The 15502-nt window shown below is 44.6% G+C and overlaps 1 protein-coding gene across 4 annotated transcripts in view; it reads right to left on the minus strand.

The window, feature by feature from the left end:
- Positions 1 to 11691: 11691 nt before the first annotated feature.
- Positions 11692 to 15502, minus strand: part of GLCCI1 (glucocorticoid induced 1) — a 109554-nt gene continuing 105743 nt past the window's right edge. For 2 of the 4 annotated variants that reach the window (XM_074945860.1, XM_074945859.1), the window contains exon 7: positions 14389 to 14621. In XM_074945860.1, coding sequence (XP_074801961.1) covers positions 14530 to 14621 — 92 coding nt within the window. In that variant the 3' untranslated portion in view covers positions 14389 to 14529. Of the gene's footprint in view, positions 14622 to 15502 lie in introns of all 4 variants that reach the window. The other 2 variants (XM_074945858.1, XM_074945856.1) reach the window with 2 other exon arrangements.

Consider the following 15502-nt stretch of genomic DNA (forward strand, 5'->3'; position numbering starts at 1 on the left):
TCATCTGGATGTATAACCTGGACTTTATCTGCACTAAACTTTTTTCATCCTACATTTGTGCTCACCCACATAACTCCACTGGGGGCAGCAATGTTGGAAGCACTAATGGAGATGGTCTGCTGGCATTTCAGATCCCAGTCCCAGTGCTCACTGAAATCCATAAAGATTCTCACCATCTCAGGTGGGCCACTAGCCCAAAATATCATGTTGACCTGCTCTGAGCAGAGTCTGTCTCTGTGGCTATTAAAATGGTGGCAGCAAATCTCCATTAAAGTTCCCAGGAGCTGCTCCAATGAACACAAAGGTGGAAAATTTTACTGAAAAATACCCAGTGTGAACAAGGCCTGTGAGACCGTAATGGTTTTAAAGCAGCTGTTAGGTCACGGATCATAGACCTCTGAACTGTAAATGATTCTCCGGTCATTTTTGGGTGCTGCACAAGTGCAGCAAAGTATCTGCATTGCTCTGAATCCTCCTCATATTTTAGATACAAAAATAGCAGCATGATCCACCCATTTTTAACCAGACAAACTGGAACTGTAGCTTTCCCCAGGTTTTTCTAAAATGGTGGAACTCATTCATTCACAGTATGGATTAATCCATCGTAAAATGTCATTTTGAAAAGTAAAGTTAGCTTTGAATTCTCAGGCTGTGCCCTATCCAATTTTTTTGCACTTTTAAGTTAAAAAAGAGAGAGAGAGATACTTAAAACTTATTTTTAAAAAGAAAAGCAATTAATAAGCAGTTCTACACTGGGACTTGATCGTGAACATTTATTCAAGTCTGCTACTTGAGCTGGAGTAATAGCACCCTGAAAACAGGAGTCTGTAGATAAAACCTCACATTGTGTTACAAAGAGAACTTCTGTAATAATTGTGAGGGCGACAGCATTTGTCAGGTTTCAGTGTCCTTCAAAGCCAGAGTGCCATTGTCACAGGATTTTACTGTGCCCTGCATGTACAGGCTGAGCTGAAAGTGGGACAATAGGCTAGTTAATCATTCTGTGAAAATTACAGATTGATTGTCTTACGCAGCCTTGTGTTCATCGTGATTTACTGTGGTTCAGCTCTGGTTGCATATTCTGACTTTAGTGCATCTTTTTAAAATAAAAAATGCTGCACAGACCCTGTGGCAAAATGAAAACAATGGTAATTGATTAACTGTCTTTATCCGAAAGTTTATTGAAAGTTGACGTAATTGATTTCAGTGAGCCTGGGTTTCTACAAGTCTAAGAACAGCTGCTTCAGGGGATTTGAACTGTGCATCTTGGGAGTTGAACAGCTCATGAAGAAAAATTGGCATGTAATTTTTTATTAATTTAAATGATCAAACCCTAGGTCTGAACTAGCGTAATGCTGCTCATATGATTCCGTTTTCTGCTGTATGGAGCATTGTATATACAGAGAGGTGTACGTATCGATGGCACCATGGGGTTTCTCAGACGCCAGGCTACCCTTTTGTGAGTAAGCGAATGTGAGCATGCCCAAAGTGGTGCAGTAAGACTGGGTTCAGGTGCCAGAACCTTCACACACAAAAATCCTTTGTCTAAATAGATTTTACATGAGAGCCCAGACCCATAAAGGTGCTTGGGCACCTGACCTCCAGACCAGTCCTGTTTTCAGGCTCTATTGCCATCCACCAAACTCCCACTCTGCTGCCAGCTAACCCTGTGGGCACCTAAACTCTCTCAGCATCTCCATTTTGCAATAAAAGTTCCCTAGGCACTTACGTTTCTGCTTCTGAGCATGTGCACTACAGCCTCACTGTAAGCATCCGGCCACCTATCACCTACTTAGGCCCCATAGCAATCCATGAAGTGGGGAACAACAGCCATTTGTCTGCCAAAGTCATGTGTGGGGCCCAACCCGGTAGACATACTCAGAGACCACCTTCCAGAGTGGTTTCCATTCAAAACCTGGCAGGAGGAAGAGGTGCTGCCTACCTTTTAACCTTAGCCCTGTGCACTCAGATGTGCAAGACCCAGGTTCAGTTCCTTCCTCTGCCTGAGGAGATTTGAACAGGGGCTTCCCACACCTTGCAGGTATGCAGTGCTATGACCCCTGGGCTAGGGGATAGTCTGATGGGGGGGCTTCTTCAATCTCTCTTGTTGAAGCTGTCACACCCTGGATAAATGGAGGCATTGGGGCAGAGACAGAATGAGAGTGACTCCATAGCCTTGTGGTCACAGCAAAGAGCTAGGAAGTGGACGGCCCAAGGTGCAGTCCTCATGCTTCAATGACTCTTATCTAAAATGCAACAGCTTAGGAGAGACTGAGGATTTGACTGTCCCATGATTCAAAGGCCAGAAGGGACCACTGTGATTATCTAGGCTGACAATGGTGCTTCTTGGGGCACCCAACACTAAGAGTCACTTTATTGCCACCTGCTTCCAGCAGGAGGGAGTCTTGCTTGTGTTAGCTCCCTAACGCCACAAACCTGTCAGCCTCTGGGCTACACCAGCCCTGCCTTTGTCCTGCAGATAGACAATAGATGCACCCAGCCCCCAAATCCCTTCAAAGTGTTCCCCTGTGATATCCAGCCCTCATCACTGGATACCCACAGAAATCTCACCTCTTCCATTCCCAAAATCCCCACTTACCAGTTTTACCTGAGCTCACCACTCCGGTATCCCACACAGCCCGTGAGTTCAATTATAATGAAACAAAAGGAAATGTGTTTAAGAAAGATCAGAGATTAAAATACAAACAAGTGTGTGTGATGGAAACAAAGGGGCTACATATAAAAAAAAAATTATAAAATGCTTGTTAGTAAGAGTGGATTTGGGGGTAAAAATCTTTTTGCAGTGTTTTCTAGCTGGGAGTTGGGACCCAATATTTCATGAAGCCCTCTCTCCTCAATGTACCACCTCTGTGAATGGATGCAGAGTGTCTTGCTCCACCCTGTAACATACTGAATCAGGTTTTTCTGTCTTTAGTCACAGACAGGGCACACCCCTCGCTGGCCTATCGTTCCTTTTCACTTCCAAGCAGGTTCAATATTTAAGAGTTTGTTTTTGATGGCTTTCCATGGACTGTTCTGGCTTGGTGCAAAGGTGAGCAGTCGAGCAATACATTACATGAAAGGCTAGGCAGGGGTGACAACTCGTTCCTGCTTCAGTGGGCCGTCTCTGAGACACGATCCCCAAAGGGCATAATTTTTGGTATAGTTACATTATCTAGCCCTCATACGCACCTCTCGCAATGATGAGGATTGATAAATTAGCAGCTTTCAGCAGCGCCCTCCCATGCTACCCTTTATCGCTAAATACCTTGAAAGTTTTGTAGTAGGTGAAGTGAGCTTGTCAGGGCTGAGACAGTAGTTACTCGTAAAGAACAGTGAACCCTCTGTTTGTTGGCACCAATGGGCCTCTGTATCACGCTTACCTCCTGTGTGACACAAGCCATTGAATTTCCCAAAACAATTCCCAGCACATAGCTGTCAGAAAAACATCCATTCTTGATTGAGCATATACCAGGATCACTGGTTTGTGGTTCTAATGGTTAATTATGCTTACTCTTACGCCTTATTTCTACACAGCATTTGTCTAGTTTTAGTTCCCAGCCGTTCTCTGCCAGCTTGAAGAGCTGTTGTTAAATTTTAGTTCCTCATGTAGGAACTTACAGACTGTGATCAAGTCACCCCCTTAACCTTCACTGTGTTAAGCAAAACCAATTGAGCTGCTTGAGTTGATCAGTGTAAGGCAGGGGTATTTTCAACCATTCTCTGACCTCTGCTCCAATTTAGCAACTCAGTGATTAGCAGACAGGCCTGAGCGCTGGGTGCCCCTGTTTAAATCCTGCCCCCAGGCAGTGGGGGGAATTGAAGCTGGGTAACACACACTCAGGAGCGTCTTCTAAGCATTAGGCTAAATGTTATAATGCTGCCACCATGGCCTCCAGTTTTATATGGTGTTAGGTCCCTGCCTCACTCATTTGCACAAGACCTGCCATAAGCAGGCTGATTCTGGGAGAGGGGTTCCCATGCATGGATGGCTAGCAGAGAGAGGCATCTCCCTGCAGCCCAGCGTTAGATGTCTATCTTGAGGGGAGGGATGGGCTTGGGGTACACCCCTCTCATCGGCATCTCCAGTTGGCTGGTTTAGGCAGGGCAGTGCCTAGGACGCCAGCTTTTGTGGCTGCTCTGGCTCCTAGCTCGCCCCATGTGTATAGGAGCCTAGGTGCTGAACTCAGGCTTAGGAGACTGATTTCCTAGGTGCCCAACAGCATTTACACCTCCAGGCCAAACATCCGATGGTCTGGGTATGCAAGTATTGGACTCTTTCAACCGCTTGCAGAGCTCCTACTGTGCGTGGCCCAAATTGTGTGTGTACAAGTGAAGGCGAGGTTCAGCCGCCACTGAAAACCAGCCTTGCTAGAGGTAGACTATGGGCCACGCTGCCTTCCCAATGTCATGCTCGTTGATTGATTGGCAAATGGCTTTTTAATAAATGACCATGTATGGAGGCAGAATCTGAGCAACCAACTTCCAAGACAATTTGCTTTTGCTGAACTGCCATGGTGCTGATGTGGCTTGACAATACACCAGCAAAATATAGGAAAATTAGAGCTAGCTATCAGCTAGGGCAGCCTGGAGTACAAAGCTTGAGCAAACTTTTCTATCATGAACACGGCTGATAATCTGGGGCATTCTACATGTGTCACTGATATTTATTTGGGAATACAGCATATATTAACTATCTCCTGGTTAAAATACTTGGGCCCGTATTTATTTTGACAACACCTAACTCCCGTTAAAAATCTGAGCCTTGCCCCCACCCCCTCCCACCATCCAAGTATCCCTGTGAGGGAGAGGGACCAAATTAGGAAACAAAAGGGTCGTGTTTCTATTGCAAGCACCAGTCAACAGAAGTCAAACTACGCTCAGTGGACCATACATACTGTTGGACTCCTTGTGTTTGGCTCCCCCCCCGGGTTCAAATATACAAATGGGCCCATGAATCTGGAGCTTTCCTCAGTAGAAGAAGAAAATGTCATGCTACGCTCTTAGTTATGGCCTCACAATGCGCTGTCACTTGGACTCAATTGTGCAGATCATCATAATATGGTCCTCTGCTTGCTCATCAATCCATGTAAGGCAATGAAATTGCTTATTGTTTCCTCTTAAAGGATTATTATTGGTAGCTAAGTTACTACCCTTTAACACAGGGGTGGCCAACCTGAGTCTGAGAAGGAGCCAAAATTTACATTGCCAAAGAGACATAGGGATACATCAGCAGCCTCCCATCAGCTCCCCCCCTCCCCCCGCCCTCGCCCCCAGCGCCTCCCACTTGCGGGCAGCCCTGCCAAGCAGCACCTCCCCCTCTCTCCCACCCACCGTGATCAGCTGTTTCATCTCCACCCCTTCCTACTGCTGCCCTGCCCCCACTCCACCTCTTCCCCGAAGCCCCTGTGCCACCCCTGCCCCCACCTCTTTCTGCCCCTCCTCCAACCCCCTACCCTGCCCCTGCTCCGTCCCTGCCCTACCATCATTCCGCCCCTGCCCTCGCCTCTCCCGAGCAATGTCGTGAGGCATGGTGGAGCAGAGCAGGGCTGGTGGCGCTGCCGCCGGCCCCTGCACTGCCCAGACCCCACATCCCCCTGAAGCTCGGGCTCCCCCAAAGCATGGGACCTGGGGTGACTGCCCCGAACCGTCCAATGGAGGAGCAGGTGGCTCGGGGGGGGGGGGAAGCGAGGATGCAGCAGGCTTGGGGGAGGAAGTGGGTGCAGAGCTGGGGATTGAGCAGTGAGCAACCCCCGGCACACTGGAAAGTTGGGGGTCTGTAGCTCCAGCCCCAGAGTCGGTGCCTATACAAGGAGCCGTATATTAACCTCTGAAGAGCCCTAGGTTGGCCACCCACTACTTTAACATGACTGGGGCATGTCACAGCTCTGCAGTACTAATTCATGCTCTCTGCAGCCTCAGGAGAGGATGCTGCTCACAGTACCGTCATGTCAAGTTTTTGAGGTGTTTATTTTCCCCCCCACAGCTATACTCTTAAGGCTACAGCCACACAGGTACGTGAATGCCTAAGTCAGGCTAACATTTTGGGACCACTGACCTTCTCAAACCCACTGCTCAGCTGCTATCTAACCCTGTAGATGCCTAGATGTCTGTCTGCCTGTAGAAATACCCAAAGCCAGCTTAAGTAAGTCCTGATGCCACCCTTCAGTTAATAAGCTCCTAAGTGCCCAAGTACAAGCTAGAGACACCGCCTCCATCCCCCAAATTGGTGTTTCCCCAGCCCCTCTCCACTGGGGCCCAAGCCTCGAGATGAATTCTGACCACACATATGGGTAATGGTTGGGTCAGTAAAGTAGGCTACGTGAATTTCAGGTTTGCATCCCTACTGATTTGAAATAGGAACTTGAACCCAGCTCTCCCATCTGTTTAGGCCACTCAGCTGTGAAACCTCTCCTGCAGTTAGGTAAGCCGGTCCATCCTTGATTGTGATGGCCTACAGAAGGACTACCCCCCGCCCGCCCCACCATTGTAGACAATAGCCCTATGGTTAGCACACTCAACTGGCAGGTGGGAGACCTGGTTCAAATGGCTGCTTTGCCTGATTTGGAGCAGAGACTGGACCTCCAGGGGCCAGACTGCTTGCTCCTGACCCTTATGCGTGTTCCAAGCAGGCCTAATAGCTCAGATATGGCTAGGGAGGTAGGCAAAGGTATGCCTCTTTTGAGAATCCTGCCACAGCTTGGGCAGCAGCAAGGTGTAGGGCAACAGCGTCTACAGAACTGAGCAGTGGTTTTTGTAAATGTCAGTTGCGCCTAACGAGGCAGTTTGGTGTCTCAGTCCCTTTGAAAAATCAGGCCTAAAGGGCAAGATTTATAGAGTACTTTGCATTTTTATAACATGTTATCAGCAAAGCACTTAAGCAGTAGCAGTTATGAACACAGCACTTGCAAATCTGTCCCCAGCCTCTCACATTGGGCACCTAGAAACTGAGGAACAATTAGTGACAATCTGTGAAAATTTTGGTTTAAAGCCTCATATCCCATAGGAATTCTGGACTAGCCCTACAACAGGACTTAGGCACCTAAGTTCAACATTTAGGTGCCACTGAGCTCCTTAACATTTGCTCAGCTGCTCCCTAACCCCATAGGCACCTAAAGTTGCTTGATGCCTAAGTTTCCACTGCTCCAGTCCCCAAGGCATCTAAATACCTCTCAGTGGTATGGGCCCAGCTGTCTTAGTCTAGGTATCCTGGCAGCTCTTGCACATCTAAGCCCCAGCAGGCTCTTCAAACTAGGTGTTATCCTGCCACTCATTTCTTTGAGGTCTGAGGTCATAGACCTCACACTACACACACCTAAACCCACAGCAAACAGGCCGAGTAATTGGAGTTCTTCCCGCATGTGGTTGACTCCAGTTCAGTTCCTCCATCTGCATGATGTAGAGCAGGAATTTGAACTTAGGGTCACCTTGAGGTGAGTATCCTGACCCCTGGGATACAGCATAATCTGGGCTGAGTTTCTCCCGTTGAAACTGTTTCACAGTGTACAGAGAGAAGATGGCTTGAAGCTCAGTGACTAGATTGCTGACCTTGGGGAGAGAGGCAAATTGGCTGCTTGCCCAAAACTGATAGAGGAGGGGCTGACTGGTTGAGATTGAAACCAGAAAACCACCTATTTGATTTGTGACCCTTTCTGAAGGAGTCCTGCTGTCTAGTAGGATAATTTGACCTAAAACACCTCTGAGGGCAATACTACTGCTGCTGCCCCACCAAGTGATGCCTTTTTACTACCAGGGTAAAAACTCCTAATGAATGTAACATCATAGCTCAAGAGTCTGAAAACAAATGCAGCATCTCATCAGTTTTCTCTGAGAACAAGAATTGGCCACCCAACTGTCTGCTGTGCCTCAGGGGTTATATCAGAGTTCTGCAACTAGGAAGCCCTTCACAGAGATACAGCTGAGGCCATAACTCTAGAGAAGTGGTCCCCAAACTTTTCAGGGTCGTGCCCCCTCTTACCCCTATTTGTGCCCCCACCCCCACCCCAGGAGCTGGGCTGCAGCTCCCGGGGACCGGTGGAAGGGGCATGGACAGAGGTCTGGGGGCTGCAGCTGGGAGCAGAGCCCTGAGGCTAGGTGTAGGGCCCAGGAGCCGTGGCGGAGCAGAGCTTGGAGCAGAGCAGGGCAGGGCGGTGCTTCCTCCTCCTGTGGGGGCTGGCCTGGACTCCACCACGCACCCCCAACCGTTCCTAGGGGCATGCCCCATAGTTTGGGGACCCTCTGCTCTAGAGGAAGCATCAGCCATGTTAAATGCTGACTCTAGAGATGTTTCAGGTAGCCCTCCACAATGAAAGAAACTCCTCCCTGGAGGAGCCTAGCAATTTATCTGTAAATTTTGCCTTTGCTTCCCAATTTAGAAAGTGATAGTTCAATAAAAGTATCTGCCCACTGGCAACACAGTTGTAAGGATGAGGTAGAATACATTTTCCTGCCAAACAAGTCCAATCTTTCAGAGTACTTGTCCTTTGGTGTCAATTTATATCACCTCCTTCTTTACCTCTCATTAGCTGTCCTTATGACAGGAGGTGTTGGATGCAAGTAGAAGCAAGCATAGGCATGTAGTCTCTCTTATCTGGGTGTTTTGCTGTGAGTGGTAAGGATGCGAGGGTGTTCCATAGAGTCTTTGCTGGTTCCAAGATTGCTTCATTTATGTGGAGGAGCCACTTTATCCAGAGCTTTGGACTTGGGAATATCCAGCGACTTGTGGCTGTTCTCCTGAACAAACTCAGCCTGAATACCCAAGGCTGAAGCCAGGCCTGTCAGGAAGCACTAATACGATTTAAAATGCTCTGCTATGGGGAGAAAGAGTAGGGCACTACAGAGTCATCTGTTGATGAACAAGAGGAAGCGAGCCAAGCCAATGGAACCTACTGTGGCACTGGTAGCAACGGCTCAAGCTGAACCATCTGTGGCTGCAGTGATGGAGGCTGTGTGTGGAATAGGTGACCTTGCTCTAGACTGTGTTGAGGATCAAGACCTTGCAGACTCTGGAACAACCCAGGGATTCCATGAGGCTGCTCTGGTAGGGGTACAGCACTGGTGGCCAGCAGGCACTAGGCCAAGGACCCCTATCGCTACTACAGGATATCAGGAAGGCTCAAGAGAGGAGGAAGACATCTCCAAGCCCAATCCTGAGGAACCTTTCAAGTAGTGCCCAGGCAACAGAGGAGCCACTGTGGCAGGCCAACCAACATCCAGCCTCATCTAAAGTCCAGCACGGTGGATACATCAGAACTGACAAACTTAAAGCATTTGGTGCTTTAAGCATTGATAGGACGCTTGCAATTGCACTTGGTACGGGAGCAGACATGGTCACTGAAGTAGAAGCCAGCACCATTCCCATAGAAACAATATGCATCAGTCTCATCATCAGCACCAAAGACCTTTCCTGCACTGATAACCTGCTTTGCACTGAAAAGGCGGACAACCTCAATTCTGTACCCCAAACTAGAAGAGGTGCTGACACTAACAACAGGTCCGTATCCATTCCAGATGGTGCCAAGGGCACCGATGAAGCCACCACAGCTGAATGCTTTTGAATCAAAGGAGAGTCATAACTGACAAGTCCAAAGCTGCCTGATACACCACAAGCTTAGAAACGGTCGGCGGCAATACTGATGGCGCCAATAGTGGACTCAACAGATGCTCCACAGGCACCATTGGAGTCAATGATAGAGTCCACCTGCTCTTGCCTCATGGTATCAGACAGCAGGTAGATTGCCCTGCTCTTTCTCGTGTACTGGATGAATCATGGTGCTGGTCTGCACTCCTCTTAGAAGGTAAAGTGGAATCTCTCCTAGCTCTGGAATGGGTCAGTCCGTTTTATGAGATCTCTTTCCAGGAGGACCAAAGGAAGGAGAAAAGTCTTTTCTTCCTTGGGAAAGAATCTGAATCTGGCCGAACAACAGTCTGTACTACTGAGATGCCCTCTGGGAGGCCTAATGATGTCTGGAGGTCCCCACTGCCAAAGTAGGCCTCATGGACTGCTCAAAGAGGTACTGTTTCAAATGTAAGCTGAACAATTTGCAGATGGAGGCTACTTGTTTATGTGCCCTTCTCCCAGGCACATGTGGGGTCATTACGGGGAACAGCCACCCCCACCCCCCATGATGGAAAATGTTTAAACCCTGGTGATGTCATCACCCAGGATACCTATCTAAAACTATATACAACAAAAGCCCCGTCAGACTGTGATGCTTTACCTTGTGCTATTTTACCACACAAAACATTCGAACACTAGCCATGGACAGTAAGAAGGAACTGAAGTGGGTCGAGGCGGTGCTGCTTTTAAATAGCCAGGGGAGGGGCTAGAGCCACATGGCACAAGTGCTGCTCCCACAGGTACTGCTAAAACAAAGTTCTCCTGTTTCGGTCATTGGGTGCACACACAGCCGAGTGGAATACACAACTGGAACTACTCAAAGTCATCCTCTTCCTCCTCGCAAGGCCCATTCCCTATCCACCCACACACGGGGTTTTTTGCGCAAAAAATGGCTTAGGCTCCTCTCCCCAGCATTTCCTCATGGCTATCTTAGGTGGCAACTCACTCAGCATTGTCGCTTGTATGGATGCCATTTTTAGGTAGCTAAATCTCCCTCTTTGTGTAAGCAGCCTAAGCAGCCAGCTGGGGGCTGGGGACTCCACTGGGTTACAATACCCAAGAGCCTGGTTGCTGGGCACAACTAGGTTTGAATCTGCACTCTTCTTGATTTGCAACAGGGACTATCAGCAAACAGAAAGGAGTTAGGAAGCTACATTACCTAGGGAAAGTCTCATTTGGGGGTTCCAGAGTTCTGCATCAGAAGCTTTTTGGCTGTACAGATCTGCTCTTACGCAGCTGCCGTTGAAACAGATGTGTCTGATCCAAATGCAGTATTGAAGCTCTTGCAGATATAGATGTTCCATAGTAGCATGGGATTTTTTTTGTATTTCTACACCTTCAGCCATTATGAATTTCAATTAACATACTTAGCACATGGTTGAGGATTTTAAAACTTTTCAAGTTGAAAAATCTAATTTACCACTTAATGAGAAAGTATTTTTAATTAAATATTCATTTAGTTCTCCAGTTAATAATTTCTCAAAATGATTTGCAATTTTCTTATTCCTATGGCAGTTTAGTAAACAGTGAGCTTTTGAGGATTTGTGCTTATATACTCAAGTTGTTGTATATGGAAAGAGTTCTTTTTCAAATAAAAAAAATGACGCCAACAAAATGGCATGAAACCAAGATTATCCAGTTGCTGGTGGCTTTATATCAGTAAGTTTATAGCACATCCCTTTTTAAAGGCTCTTCTTGTCCTATGAAACATCTAAATAGCTTTCATAAATATGAATAGATAAGTCTGAACACTGTGTATATTGTAAACTTGGCAGTGGATAAGCAGGGTGTTTCTAATACTATTTAACTGATTTTTAAAAAAATATTTCACTACAAATTTGCAGAAATTAACTAGAATTTTTAATTGCTTTGTAAATGTGGAGCAAAACCAATATGTATGAGATTACTTCCGTGTCAACTAGAACCATAAACAGGTTGAAACACCAGTGGTAGAGACAGGCTACTCCCTCAGTGTGGGTGATTTTTATTATAGAAATACTTGGAATAATACTAAATAACTTAATTCTATAGTGTTTCACATATCGTTTCCAAGCCAAATACATGAACCACTACTATTGTGTCCTTAAATTTTTTTACTAATAACTTTATTTAAATAAGACACAGGAACTTCTATACTGAAAAAAAATACAAAACAAAAGCCACACATTTCCTTGTGCAAAGCAATATTGTGTGATAACTCGAATACTGTTCAGCACAGTGGCTAGAAATAACAGTACAGCTATGTACAAAACTTTAAACAATATTTGACAAATTTCTACAGCTGGATGTAGAATACATTTGAGATCAACAACTGCTGGGAAATTTACATGGCAAAGCATTAACTTTAACACATTTGGCTCAAAACCTTCAAATACGCTAAGAACAAATGTGCAACACAATTAATATTTAGTTTCTCATGGAAAATTAAATGAGCATGTAATGTCACTGTAAATATAGTACATCAGAGTTCATCATGGATCTAAAAATCACTTTTTAAAAAATCTTTCTGGAATCCTAACACCAACAACTGAAACTACAGATTCATATTTGGACACAACCAGCGCATAGAAAGGTCACCATATTGCAATGTTAATCTAGGATGTAAAACATTAGAACAAATTTTCACTTACATCACAGAACAGGTTATTTTTTTCCCTTTAACTTCAATCTACAAAATATATAGTGTTTTCACCAAGGCCTGAGATTAGTAGGGTTCAAGATGGCTGTTGCTGTGTGAGGGCTTCAAAAAGGTTCTTCATGTGAAAATGGTAAAAATAAACAGACCTCCCCCCTTACACTCTCTTTGCAGCTCCATCCTACAGTCAGAGCACTGACTGTTTTACAGGCTGCAGGTTTGCACCTTGTAACACAACACTAAAAAAACGTTCAGAAGGGAACTGGGCTTCTTTATCTCAAAAGAATACACAAGTGCAGGATATTTTTTTCCAATTTTGTCAGTAGTTATTGGTGGTGCTATCTTAAGTCTTTTTCCACAATTCCTCATCAACAGGAAAAAAAAAAAAAAAAAAAAAAAAGCAAATGGCATGAATTTAAATGCTGCAGTAGCTGCAGGTGGCTACTCTCCAATTCCTGGGAAAAGGTAAACCACATTCTCTTCGGAGCAGACAACATAAACCTAATTCCACTGAGCTAAAACCAATGGAGCAAGAACATCAAGTTTATTCTGCCTCTGGGCTCCTTTTTGTATCACAGGAAATTATCTCTGAAAGCAATGCTTTTGCAGTTCCAGCACAGTAAGAATATTAGGAAACAGTTTTTGCTATGTACTGTTTTTGAGAAGGTGACCCGCCTGCAAGCCCAAAACTATTTTACTAGGGTTTCTTACCCACATTTTAACTGCAAAAACTTTATACAGTAGTAATTTAAGTAAATTAGGGTACTATCAGAAGCTCTGATTAGGCAAACTATTGCTTCTCTCCTTTAAAACATCCACTTACTCTTTTTGGATTTTAGTCCAAAAGCAGAATTGTTCACTATGCAAACAGAATGCTGCTCATGTTGCTTGATAAAATCTGAGAAACCTAATTTCCAACCAGCAAATGAATGAACATTTCCAAAAGAGAAACTAAACATTAATTCGACTATTAGATGGTAACAGTAGCTTAACTGCCTTAACATCCTTAACTGCCAACATAAACATGAGAGGAAATCCCCACCAACCCCTGTGAAACCTGAATGAATTTTCTGAAATTAAACAAAAACATTCTTGTCTTTTAAAATTGTTTCACACAAAATGTGGAATGTTTCTTATGTACAGCCTAGTACTGAACACTTTATTTGCAACAGCATAACAGTCATTAACTGAGCAACACCTGAAACCTTTAAATGCCACATTTTACATATACTGAAATGACAGTAAATGCAACAGTTGTTTTACTTGTAACCACATGACAAAGTGATGTTGTACATCACCGGTTTGCTGGTTCTCCTCATGTTCACCCATGTCCAGGGTCATCATTCTCCTGGATTTGAATGCACTTATTCCAAGAAAGTGGAATGTAATGAGGAAATATTAATGCATAAAATAAGGAAAGGCAAAAGAGTGATGTTCCCTCTTTAGCTTTTTAGCTGTAAAATATTTATATCCCAATATGATATACATTCCAAGTTACCTGAGTTTAGACTTCGAGAGAAGTACCTGAAGCTAGGCCATAGGGCGGGCACTGTGCAACTGTTGTGGCCATTTTTTTTTTTTTTGCATTGTATGTATTACAGAAGTTAGAAACATAAACACCTGGATCAATTGTAAACATAATCCTGAAGTACAGTATTTTCCATAGGACACAACACAGCAAGACATTTTCTATTCAGACAGGCAACTTTTTTGATACAGAGCTTATTTATACTGTAGAATTTGAAACAGAACACAGGACACAGTACTAATCTGGTCATACTATGAAATGCATAGTCTCCACTTAAATGCTTAATGATACACGTTTTTTGCAAGCATTACTGCTTTTTCACAAAAAAATGCTGAATATGAGTTCTGTCCCTGCCAAGAACAGTGTTGAGATATTTTTAAGATGCTGATAAGTATTTTGTTTTGTTCTGAAAAGGTTGCCACTCCATGCAGATGTATTAGTATAGACTCCCCAGTCCTTGTTTTAGGTCAGAGGCCTGCTCCACCTTGGTCTAGATTATCACATAACTCTGAGGAGAGGAGAGTTCTTCAATCTGAAGTTCCTGCAAAAGCGGCTGCTGCTGTTGGGATGGCTGTTGTTCTGAGACCTCTGTAGAGTCCATTGTGCTGGTGTCATCTGACAGAGATGAGAAGGAGACCCGAGATGAAAGTTGCTCAACAGTCAGAGTGCTCAAAGCTGTGCTTTGACCAGAGTTTGGAGAGTTCTTGAGAGTCAGGTCAGAAGCAGGTAGTAGGGGACCCAGAAGTTTTACAGGACAGAAAGCTGATCCGGTTGGGATGAAATTAACTTTGTTTTTGTCAGGGCATGAAAAGAGCGGGGCTGAGACAGGCTGACGAGACCTACAACGAGACAAATTATTATACACCTGACAAACTGAAAAAGTTTACTATGTGAATAGATTTTGTAGTTCTACAAATTGCTAATATGTGAATGACAAGGAATGGGGTTAATTGGACATAAAGGGCCAAACATCTTCCATATTGATAGTCAGTTGACTGTTTGATCCACAGCATTAAAATAGTATTTATAACAAAAGTGACTGGATACCATTGGACAACATGCAGTTTTCAGCAATAAAATCTACAGTATATATGCACATGGAAAAATATCATGATAGTTTATAATGATGAACTTAGACATCTTAGTTTGACAAAACTATTGAAACAGCAGCATATATTTAGGAGTATTAAATCCCTTTTTGGAGAAACTCCGTAAGTTAAAATTCTCCTTTCCTCATCTTCATATATTGGTTTGGAGCCTTCCTCCAGAATCCAACACCACAGCTCCTTAGCCAGCAGGGAATGCTACTAGAGCAGAACATGCCCTCCTGGCTCCTTCCATCCACAGGAGCTATGTATGCAACCAACAGCATAGCCACAGTAGTGCTGGTCTAGGGAAAAAGAGATGAAGGCCAAGAGTTTAAATTCTGGTCTCTTGCACAATAGCACACAGTGGTACCTCAAAATTACTAGGCAAACCCTCTATCGTAAGGTTGCTACGTCTGTATTTACTTTATACACATTCCCTTTCATTGTTTGTATATATGTGTATGTTTTACACATGCCAAAATATAGCTCAATATGGACTGACAAAAACTGCCTGCTCCCAGCATTTTCTTTTAAGCCATGAACATTTTATAAAATGAACCCAAACTGATAGCGTTATAAAGAATAGGGATTTATAAATTCTGGACATAATTTTAAAACAGTAAGTATTTCAT

The sequence above is a fragment of the Natator depressus genome, chromosome 2 (assembly GCF_965152275.1).
Source record: "Natator depressus isolate rNatDep1 chromosome 2, rNatDep2.hap1, whole genome shotgun sequence".
NCBI classification, from domain to species: domain Eukaryota; kingdom Metazoa; phylum Chordata; order Testudines; family Cheloniidae; genus Natator; species Natator depressus.